The sequence below is a fragment of the Macrotis lagotis genome, chromosome 1 (genome assembly GCF_037893015.1).
Source record: "Macrotis lagotis isolate mMagLag1 chromosome 1, bilby.v1.9.chrom.fasta, whole genome shotgun sequence".
In the NCBI taxonomy this organism is placed as follows: Eukaryota; Metazoa; Chordata; class Mammalia; order Peramelemorphia; family Peramelidae; genus Macrotis; species Macrotis lagotis.
In genome coordinates, this window is record NC_133658.1 from 758,621,440 (window position 1) to 758,633,809 (window position 12,370).

The following is a 12,370-nucleotide window of genomic DNA, read 5'->3' on the forward strand; positions in this document are numbered from 1 at the left end:
TCACTGGAATGCTCTTTCTATTACTTTGTTCAAGGCAATTTTGACATCTTTATTTCTCAGACTATAAATGAGAGGATTTAGCATGGGTACAATGATAGTGTAAAAGACAGAGGACACTTTTCCCTGGTCAATAGAACTTACAGAAGATGGCTGCAGGTACATGAATGCACCAGAGCCAACGAAGACACCAACTGCTATAACATGGGAGCTGCAGGTGCTGAAGGCTTTTGATCTGCCTTCAGTGGATTGAATTTTTAAAATACTAACAATGATAAAATAATAAGAGGAAATAATAGTCAGTGTAGGAAAAAGGATATTAAATGTACTGAATGATAGAAGTACTACTTCATTGACATGGGTGCTAGAACAAGAGAGCTTCAAGAGAGGAAGCAGATCACAGAAGTAATGATTGATAATGTTTTCCTTACAGAAGACTATCCTAAGCAAGCATCCTGTGTGAGCTGTGGCCCCAGTGAGGCCAAATGCATACACCCCACTCACAAACCATGAGCACACCTGGTAGGACATTTTAAGACTATAAAGAAGGGGATGGCATATGGCAATATAGCGGTCATATGCCATCACAGCTAACATTTGACATTCAGAAATTACAAAAATTACAAAAAAATAGAACTGAATCATGCATTCAGGGTAGGAAATAACATTCTTCTTTGACACAAAATTCACTAACATTTTGGGAGTGATGACAGTTGATTGACAGAAATCAATGAAAGACAAACTGCAAAGGAAAAAGGACATGGGGGTGTGAAGATGAGAACTAAATCTAATCAATATGATCATGCCCAGGTTCCCAACCACTGTGAACATGTAGATGCCCAGGAATAGAAGGAAGAGGGGCAGTTGGAGCTCTGGTTGATCTGTCAGCCCTATAAGGATAAACTCATTCACCACTGAGTAATTTGCTGTAGCCATTCTTTCTGAGGGTTAAGTAAGAAGCAAGAATCTGTTGATGGAAAAAAAGTCATCATTATTACAAGTCTCAAGTGAGAACTCAGATATAACAATAAAATTATAATTTTTAAAAATTCTTTTTTTGCCTATATTTCCCTGCAAGTAGACCTGTAGATATAATATACTTAAATTTTGCCAAGGCATTTGTTGATCAATATTTGATATTAATTCAAAAATTCATGAATATTTTTATTAATATCTCATATAAAACACAGATGGTATGCATATCAAATTTAAACATAATAAATCTTGGACAGATCATCACCTTGCAGTTTGATCAAAACATTACTCCAAAATAACAAGACAGATTAGGACAATGCACTGAATCTAATATGATTAAATTTAATAAGAGTAAATATAAAATCATTCATAATCCTTAAAAACATTAGTTTCAAGATCACAGCTATATGGAGATTGTTTGGAAGTCTGTTTGACAACGATCTGGTTTTTTTTTAATAGACTGTGAATGCAGTATGAAACAATATAGTTTGAAAGTCAGAAAAATTAATCTAATCTTTGGTTAAATGAAGGGAAGCACAGATTCTAGGTATAAGGAACTGAAAATTGTACTAAAATCTATCATGTTTAAACCATATCTTTGGACTTTGGTCCAGTTAAAATATATAGAGAAGGGCTATGAAGATCATGAATTATCTTAAGTTCAGACCATATACAGATAATTTATATGATTTATAAAATATTAGGTTGGAGAGGGGAAGGATACATGGGATATGATAATTGTTCTAAGTATTATAAGGACTGCATATAAAAGGGGATTTCTACTTGGTCAGTTTGTGCCCAAGAGCTATACATGCAAGTTGCAAAAAGGCAAATTAAAGATTCCAGTGAGGATAAAATGCAAAACAATTGTACATAACCCATAGTTAGGTACCTGGGCTGCCTGGCAACTGATGGGCTCTCCCTTTGCCTGTTGTTAAGTAGAAGCTGGGGTGTTGGGAATATGGTTTAGGCTAGATGAAAAATTCCTTCCAACTCTAAAATTCTGCAGTTCTATAATGCTGAGAAATACTCAGATATATATATATATATATATATATATATGTGTATATATATATATATATATATATATTTATATATACTCATACATTCAAAATTTCTTTCTCTTTTTCAGGCCACCTGTTTCCAGTCTTCAGTTTCATGCCAATGTCAGAGATGTGTAGAACGGAATGTAGAGATACTCTTTCTTTTGCAAAGTCCTACGGTTCCAGGGAATCTCTATTTAGAAAAAAGAAAAATGTAAAATTAATGAACTACTTACCCTCCTGCATTGAATCTTAGAGTCTTTTCACTGAGTCCTAGCAGGTAAATGTCTTTTATGGAAGTTATTATGGTCTGTCATAAGAGTGTTCTAATCCTTTTAACACTGAAGGGAATTAGGGCCAAGAATTTCATCTCTGAAATCCTTTGGTAACTGATTTGATTTGAAAATGATTATTTTTTTAAATGTGATTTTATCCAGAGTATCATCTTCAATCATAGAGAAAGAAACCATGTTTAACAGTCAGTGGTGTTGCTGATGATTTAACATGAAGCTTTTATGGTTTGGGCCCTCATAAGTAACTCACACACAGAGACTCCCACTGGGATTCATCACCTAAGGGACCCCACTTTTCTAGGAAGAATTCATTGATGATTACTTCTTGTTCTCATTTCTTTCCTTATTATTTTACCTCTAAGTGCAAAAGGATTTTTTTTTCAGGACATGAGTCCAGCACTTTACCAGGGAATTCTGACATCTCAAAACAATATTTTGACCTGGAGCTGGGAATCTTGGGCAGTATCTAAATAATAAACAATATTTTTCATGGTTGAAGGAGCTTGAATTCAAAGGTCATTATAGTTGAAGAGACTGGGTAACTGAAAGACCTAAGGATGTGAAGGGGTAGAAGAGAAATATGAATGTAAGACACTGAACTTATTTGAAGAGAAATTGGTGAGCTGAAGAACCATAAATTTCATTAAAAAATAATTATTAAAATCATTATGATAGTGAAAGACTGAGAGTTTGGAAATGAGAGGGTCAAAAAAGAATGTATTAGTTTTTTCTGGTTCTATGTGTTCAAAGGTATGTTTCAAAAGAATCCCTTTTGAAAAGGGTGTCCAAATACATTGTATCTTCATGAGAATGCTAGGTTTCAGTGAGAAGTAGACAATAGAAGAAATACAAGTAAGATTTAGGTTGAAAGGAAATTTATTAATAATAGAGAAGATTTTAGCTTGCACAGTGAAAAATGATGAACTATGATAACTTGGGACTATATTAATAGGAGCTGGCAGCACTTCCTTTATTGATAATCTCCCCTGCAAATAGTTTTACTGATCTTTGATGGCCTGGTGGATAGCCCTCTTTTCCGACTGCACTTTCATAGTATGTTTTTACTGCAGCTGGAGCCCTGGTAAAGAGCTATTGTGATCAAGATACTTTAGGGGCAGCATCATATTTTTGTCTATGTAAGAGAGCAAGTAATGCTGCATGGTAAATTTATGTACTGGAAAAATGAAAGTAATGTGTTCTTGCTTCATGTCAGACTTTGGACAATGTTCTGATGCCCTTATCTTAGTAGAGGATCTGTATGTTCTTGTATATCCCTGACTATGTAAAAGAAGTTTAGACATATAGATCCAAAGGATTTAGAATTGTTTCTTATAAGACTATTTGAGAGAATAACTCAAAGGGGCAGGGAGGTGGTTGAGGTGGATAGAACATTGAGCTCGGAGTCAGGAATACAGTAGTTTGAATCATATACTTACTACCTGTGTGACCTTGGACCAGTCACTTAATACTGATTGCCTGGCATCCAGGGCCACCTCTTGTCTTTCTGATTCATATCTGATGATTGGATCCAAGTGAAAGTGGAGGAGAAAGTGAGGCTGGTAATTTAACACAGCATCCCCTTGCTCAAATCCAAGTCATTTGCTTGTCATGATATCACCTCCCTGATGTCATGATCCTCTGAGAATGAAGGACAAACATCATCAACACCTTCATAATCAGTAGGCTCCAGTAGAGATAAGAAAATTTTGGAAGTTCTGAAGGTATGGTTATAATTTTAACATTAAAATAGCAAGAGCTTGCATTTTTATTATGACTGATGATGTGCAAGAGGAGGCCAGATGATCAATTATTGCAGACAAGCTAGAGATTTGTTTCAGTGATCTCATAGGCTGTGGTAACTTTCTCCCACATTACACATCAGAAAATATTGCCTTGGAGTGATTAAATGACATGTCCACATCTATATTTCTGTTACGTACTGAACATAGGATTCAAGTATAGGTCTCTCCTTGTTCCAAAGCAAATATATTTTCCCTGCCATTTTTCCTTTAATCCCTTTAGTACATATTAACTATATAAATATATACTGTACATAGTAAATAGTATCTAAACACTACATATAGACTATAAATTGCTTGAGGTGAAGGCATGTCTTGTCTCTTATTTTAATGAATAGGTCTTAGCATAGTAGGCACACACTAGGTTTTTAATGAATATCTATCTATCTATTTATATTGACTCATAAGTAGTGTTCTAACTTTATCTATGGATATGGATGTTGTTCTTTTTATTTTCCTTGTGGTGAATGGGCAGGTTAAGGTTTTGGAGGTAGATTAATGATTGTGTTAAAATTTGATCTTCTAGATTCTGTCCTCAGGAATCTCTAGCTATGAAAAGAAAAGGAAAAAAATCTCCAATTAACTGGGAAGTGCTAAAAAAATAAAGTCAATGAGTCCTCAGGCTTACATCTCTGACCTTTGAACATTTTTTTCTGTTGTTCCTTTCATCTAAACTGTTTTCTGATATATTATGCAAAATTCCTTTCTATCATATCTCTGAATGAAATTCCTGAGCCTCTTTTAAATGATCACTGTTGTTGCTACTGTTGAGTCATTTCAATCAAGTTCAATTCTTTTTTACTTTATTTGGGGTTTTCTTGGTAAATCCCCAAGTGGTTTTCTATTTTCTTCTTCAGCTCATTTTTGACAAAAACTGAGATAAACAGGGTTAAGTGACTTGCCCAGGGTCAAAGAGCTAGTAACAGTTTTAAATCAAATTTCAACTCAGGGTATCCCATCACCAGGCCTGTTTTTGATAACAGAAGAATGAAAACATATTTGCTCAGAGCCAACAGCAAAATTTATTATGTATCAAATACTTGAGAAACAGAAAGTAGATATGCTTTTCCCTCTCAATACATTTATAATATTAATATTATTAAATTAAATATTAAATATTAATATTAAAGCACTTTATGTCTTATTTCCCTTACCACTCCTATTTTTTTCAGTTTTCTTATGCTTTATTATGACCTCTCTTCCCTTCTCTCCCCTTTCCTGCACTCTAGACACTGGTCTATGAGAAGTTCCACAAATGAGATATATTCCATCTCTGCACTCTATGCATTTTGACCTACCTTCCTTTCCTTTGACCTACTTCTCCATGATGATGAATACAGTGATTGTCCTTGAGGACTAGGATAAATTTATTCCAAGTCAACCTTGCTTTTGTGAGGATACATTAGAAGACTTTAACTTCCACATAACCAATGAGATATTCACTTTAGCTATAACTAATAAAGAACTAGTTTTAATAGAATTGAGTCTGTTACTTAAATGATGATCTGATTGAAGGATTCTTTATTTTTATTTCTTTTTTTCTGCACTTTTATTTTATGTATTTTTTAAAATCACCTGCAAAAGTAATTTCAAAAGTCATCCATCTGAAAGTTTATGAGGTCCACATTTTTCTAAAGACCTCCCTTACTTTCTCTTCCCCATCACAGCAAACAATATGGTAAAAATTGTACACATACAATCCTTTTTAACATATTTCCCTGTTAGTCTTGTTGTGAAAGAAGAATTAGAATTAAGGGGAAAAACATGAGAAAGAAAGAAAAAACATAAAAGAAATTTTAAAAATTAACCATAGTATGCATTGCTCTGCTTTCCATCTCCATAGTATTTTTTTCTGGACGGAATGTCATTTTCCATAACAGGTTTTGATGTAACAGGATTGTCTTTGATCACTGAATTGCATCTATCATAGTTGAACTTTCTCACTGTGTGGCCATCAATTTGCTCAAATTTCTCTTGGTTCCATTCTCTTTCTTTGTCCTCAATTCATGCAAGTTTCTTTTGTTCCTAGTCTATCTCACTGATTCACTTCTACATTTACTAGCCAATTAAAAAAAGTTTTTATGACTGCCATTTATAATACAATTTTACATCTGGTACAGCAAGGACAACTTCCTTTGCATTTTTCATTAATTTCCTTGATATTCTTGGCCTTTTATTACTACAGATGAATTTTTTTTACTATTTTTTCTAGTTCTTTAAAATAATTTTTGGTGGTTTGTTATGATGCCACTGCATAAATAATTTAATTTAGGTAAAATTTTCATTTTTATTATATTATCTATGCCTACTGATGAGTAACTGACATTTTCCCAATTTAGTTTTGACTTTATTTGTGTAAAATGTGTTTTGCAATTGTATTCATGTAGTTTTGGGATTTTTCTTGGGAAGTAGTTTCCCAAATATTTTCTGATATCCACAGTTGCTTTAAATGGAATTTGTCTTTCCATCTCTTGCTTGCTTTGTTGGACGTATATGGAAATGCTGATGATTTATTCGGGTTGATTTTATAACATGTGGATTTGCTATAGTTGTTAATTGTTTGAAATAGTTTTTAAGTTGATTTTCTAGGGTTCTCTAATTAAACCATCATATCATTTGCAAAGAGTGAAAGTTTTGTTTCCTCGCTGCCTATTATAATTCCTTCAGTTTCATATTCTTTCCTTATGGCAAAAGCTAACATTTATAATGTAATATTGAATAATAGTTTTGTCACTCATGACCTTATTGGAAATTCTTCTTATGTATAACACATGTTGATGATGTTCAATAGAAACTGCTTATCATCTTAAGGAAGACTCCATTTATTGCTATGCTCAAGTATTTTTTTTTAATAAGAATGGGTGTTATATTTTGCCAAGATGAGATAGATCTAAAATTAATTGGAAAATAAGTAACCTAATTTTAAATGAGTGGATCAAGCAACAAATCATAGGAATAATTAATAACTTTGTCCAAGACAATGACAGTCAGGAAACAATATACCAAACTTGTGAAATACAGCTAAAGTAGTTATGAGGAGAATTTTTATATCTGTAAATGCATACATGAGTAAAATAGAGAAAGAGGAGATCAATGAATTGGACATGCTACTAAAAAGTAGAGAAAGAACAAATTAAGAATCTCTAATTAAATACCAAATTAGAAATTCTGAAGATCAAAGGAGAAATTAATAAAATCAAATGTAAGACAACTATTGAATTAATAAATAAAGCAGTTGTTTTTATGAAATAAAACAATAAATAAACATTTGGGTAATTTGATTAAAAAAAAGAAAGAAGAAAACCAAATTACCAGTATCAAAAATGAAAAAATAAAGGTAAGTTAACCACCAATGAGGAGGAAATAAAAGCAATAATTCAAAGTTATTTTCCCAATTGTATGTCAATAAATTTGATAATCTAAGTGAAAAGGATGAATACTTACAAAAATATAAATTGCTCAGATTAAAAGAAGTGGAAATTGAATATTTAATACCATCTAAGAAAAAGATATGGAACAAATCATCAGTGAAGTCCCTAAATAAAAATCTCAGGATCAGATGAATTCACCAGTAAATTCTTCCAAACATTCAAGGAACAATTAGGTTCAATTCTGTATAAACTATTTGAAAAAATATACGTGCAGAAGTTCTGCCAAAATCCTTCTATGACATCAATATGGTGCTGTTACTTAAATGAGGAAGAGTCAAAACAGAAAAAGAAAATTATAATTTCCCTAATGAATATATATGCAAAATTTTAAATGCAATTTTAGGAAAGTGATTATAACAAGTTATCACTAGGATAATACACTATGATCAAGAAGTATTCATATCAGGAATGAAGGGTTGCTTCAATATTAGGAAAACTATCAGCATAATGGATCATATCAATAAAAAACAGAAATGATATGATTATTTCAATAGATGCTGAAAAGGCATTTGATGAAATTAAGCTTTTATTCCCATTAAAAACATTAGAGAGCACAGGAATAAATGCAGTGTTCCTTAAAACAGTAAATTGTTTCTATCTAAAACCATCAATAAACATTATATGGAATGAGGGGAAGTTAAAAGAATTTCCAAGAATATCAGAGATGAAACCAGGATGCCCATCATCACCACTAGTATTCAGTATTGTATTAGAAGTGGTAGCCTTAGGGATAAGAGAAGAAAAAGAAATTACAAGAATTAAATTAGATAATGAAGAAACAAACTCACTCTCTTTACAGATGACAAGTATACTTAGAGAATCCTAGAAAATAATTGAAATAATTAACAACTTTAGCAAAGTTGCAGGATATAAAATAAATCAACAAAAATCATTAGCTTTTCTATATATTATTAGCAAGAGATAAAAAGAGAAATTCCATTCAAGGAAGTGGTAGACAAAATAAAATACTTGTCAGTAATGAAAAATATGAAAACAGCTGTAAAACACTGTTTACTCAAATAAAATAATTTCTGAATAACTGGACAAACGTCAATTGCTCATGGGTTGGTTAATCTAATCTAATAAAAATGACAATTCTCCCTAAATTAAATTAGTTATTTAATACCAAAAAATTGCTTCATTGAGATGGAAAAAATAGTAAGTAAATTCATATGGAGGAAGAAATGGTCAGGAATATCAAGGTAATTAATTTTTAAAAAATGTAAACAAAAGAGACCTAGCAATGCTATATCTAAAAATATATTGAAAGCATCAGTTATCAAAACTGCTTGGTATTAGCTAAAAATTAGAGTGGTGGAAAGTGGAATAGATTAGGTGCAAAAGAAACAGTAGTAAATGACTATAGTAATCTGCTATTTGATAAATTCAATCCAGGTTTTAGAATAAGAGCTCAATCTTCAGTAAAAACTGCTGGGAAAAACTGGAATATAGGATGGCAGTAACTAGGCACAGATCAACATCTCACACCCTAAACCAAGATAAGGTTAAAATAGGTACAGGATTTACAGGGTGGTTAGGTGGTACAGTACATATAGCACCAGCCCTGGAGTCAGGATTACCTGAGTTCAAATCCAGCCTCAGACACTTAATAATTACCTAGCTGTGTGGCCTTGGGTAAGCCACTTAACACCATTGCCTTGTAAAAACTCAAAAAAAAATAGGTCCAGGATTTAGACATAAAAGGTGATAGCATAAGTCAATTAGGAGAACAAAGAATAGTTAATCTGTCAGGCCTATGGAAAAAGAAACAGTCTATGACCAAAGAAGAGATAGAGAACATTATAAAATGCAAAATGAATAATTTTGATTGCATTAAAGTGAAAAGTATTTGCACAAATAAATGAATTCAGCAAGATTAAAAGGGCTGAATTAAATTGGGAAATAATTTTTACAACTCTTTTTCTGCTAAAGGATTAATTTATAAAAAAATTTATAAGAAAACAAGTCATTCACCAATTGATAGATGGTCAAGGGATATGGAAAGGTCATTTTTGGATGAAGAAATTGAAGCTATCTACTGAAATACAAAAAATTGTTCAAATCATTATTGGTTAGGGAAATGCAAAATTAATTAAATAAGGAAATTTCAGAAACAAATTAAAACCCCTGATCTACCAGACTAGTCAATATAACTTAAAAGGAAAATGACAAATTCTAGAGGGAATGTGGGAAAACTGGAACTCTAAAGCATTATTGGTATATATGTTTTGCTGGAGTTGTGAACTGATCCAACTTTTCTGGAGAGCAATTTGGAATTGTGCCCAAAGGGCAAAGAAACTCTGGGTACACTTTGACCCAGAAATAGCACCACTAGGTCTGTTTCCCAAAGGTATCATGAAAAAATTTTTTAAAAAGCCTAAGGTACAACAACATTAATAGCAGCTCTTTTTGTATTGGTAAAGAATTAGAAATGACATTAATTCTTTCCAAGTTTTCACAAGGATGAGATTTAAGGTCATTAAACTGGAAACATCACATGTTATCAAGTGAAAAAAATATGTTTCAAAAAGAAGGAATTTTAGCATGCAACCAGTCTCAAAAAGAGGGAATGTTCAGTTTCCTTTATGAGGAGATTTTTTTAGATGTTTTCATATCTGTCTTCCCTTCAATTTTTATTCACACAAGTGAATTTGGTTTTTGGAGGGCAATAGCAATATTGAGTTTCACTTGTAATCCTATGAATTTTAAAACTACAGATCTCAAGTCCCCAGTCAGTGTGCTTTTCATTAACATTCAACTTGTAGACATAGTGTTTACAATTATTATTTAAAATATCATAGAAAGAGTAAAATACTTGTTTTTTTTCCCAGGTAACCCTTGGGAAACTCACTGGAATGCACATAAGAACCATATTAATAGAGTATCCAAGGGTAAAAACAACGAAAACAAGTGCAAGGAACTTAAGTGCCAAAGGCAATTTATTCTGTGTGAATTTCAAGGCCTGAAAAACCTCTGTGACCTAAGTTTTTATTTTCAGGGCTAACTCTTCATTACTCCACGGGCAGCTTCTTTCTTTTCTTCTAGGGATTCTGATACTCAAAGTCCCTTATTTCCTTGTCTGACTGGTTTTTTTAATGTCTCTGTCTCCCTGGAGTATGTGTATCTCATCTCCCTTATATGTATATATTTCCTTTTTCAAATCATATGGCTAAGTGGGAGAGATTAGGATATAAAATCCTTTTCTTCACATCCTATGAAAGATTGCTTGGGGGTTCAGTTCCATCTCTACTAATGGATCATACTGACACCACCCAAGTTAACAGTAGTGAGATCAGTTAGATTTATCTACACAACAAAAGAAATTTAGACTTTCAAAAAATTAGAAAATGTATTTCATGAAATAAAATAAGCTTTGGAACCAGTTTCTTCCCTACTTGGAGAAGGAGAATGAAAAGGGAGAGAGTGTATTTCATAAACTATTACTTTATATCCCCTTTTATCCTCTTCTGGTGGGTAAGAAGTTAGGAAACTGTAAAATCTGAGACTGCCAACAGCAGACTCACAGTCCATTTGCACACAAAGCACAGGCAGCATTACCAAAGGTGTCCTGACCTCAATATTCCCTTCCCACTGTGTCATCTTTTGTCCCAAATTCCTTGCCATCTCCTCAATTATTCAATGAATTTTCCAATCCTTACTTAATTCCTCTTTCTCTTGTTCCCATGGACAGCTCTTCTCAGCTGCAACCTCCCTTACATATTGCATTCATGCTTGTTTTTTTAAATACATTTTTATTGATTTCTTTTGTTTTTACATTCAAAATTTCTCAAAGTATTCCTCTCTTTCCATTTCTCAGACTACTCTTATTTAACAAATGTTATTTTTAATTTTTAAATAAAGAAAAATATGAGAGAAAAAATAATAAGTAAAAACAATCAATACATTGAAAAATATCTAAAAATTGCATTTTTCTGGTTTTTAAATTGTCAGCTTTAAAATTGCCAGTGAAACAATTCTGTGCCACAGAATTCATAATCCTAGAGCTACCATTGGCTTTGAGCCTGGGATAGTCTCAGTTCTTGTCCCCAAAAAAGAAAACAACATTGTTTAGCTCAAGCAACATTTAGAAATATATTTCTCTACCTGTACGAAATCATCTTAATATGAATAGGGAAGTCCTTTACAAATTTTATGGTTTAGAAAATGTATCCTTAATAACTTTTCTCAATTTAATAAATTTAATAACATTAATTCACATTTATGGTTGCAATTATGTTTTCCTACTTTCAGTTTTTGATGACTTGGAGAAGAGACTTTGGTTCAAGACTTGATTTTGCTGTTAACTTATTATTGGATTTTGGGTAAATCATTTAGCATCTTTGCTAAATAATTTCTTGAATTGAAAAGCAAATATAATCCTTTAAACCCTTTCCTGGATTAATATCTTTATCATTGATGTCAAAATGTGGAGATTTATCTCCAGCAAACATTACCCTTCAAAAGGTTATTTAGGGCAAACAACTTTTCCATATACTTATTTAAACTAGAAAAGTCATGTCTTTCAATATCAGGAGCTGTCCGTCCATGGATTAATTGTGCAGGTATTCTACTAATTTGAAATGAAAGTCAGAGGGGGTGATAGTTGTTGAAATATTGCAAGACACATTGAGCCTACACAGGTTTGAGATATATTCCAAAAGCATCTAATTATTATATGTGTGAGATAAGATATCTGATTATCTGATTTATACAAAGATTCTTTCTCTCTCTCTCTCTCTCTCTCTCTCTCTCTCTCTCTCTCTCTCTCTCTCTCTCTCCATATCCCAGTACCCACTAAACTTATAAATCTTTTGTTCTGATTTTTCTTCTTT

The 12,370-nt window shown here is 32.4% G+C and overlaps 1 protein-coding gene across 2 annotated transcripts; it reads right to left on the reverse strand.

Annotated features, from left to right (window-relative positions):
* On the reverse strand, positions 1-3,360 carry LOC141487948 (olfactory receptor 8G50-like). 2 transcript variants are annotated; one of them, XM_074187569.1, is made up of 2 exons: positions 3,350-3,360; positions 1-934 (listed from the first exon to the last, which is right to left on the reverse strand). In XM_074187569.1, the coding sequence occupies exons 1-2, from the start codon at positions 3,358-3,360 to the stop codon at positions 1-3; spliced, it is 945 nt and encodes a 314-aa protein (XP_074043670.1). The 2 variants fall into 2 exon arrangements, with proteins under 2 accessions (XP_074043670.1, XP_074043678.1); XM_074187577.1 differs by lacking the exon at positions 3,350-3,360 and having other exon boundaries at positions 1-975.
* Positions 3,361-12,370: the final 9,010 nt, after the last annotated feature.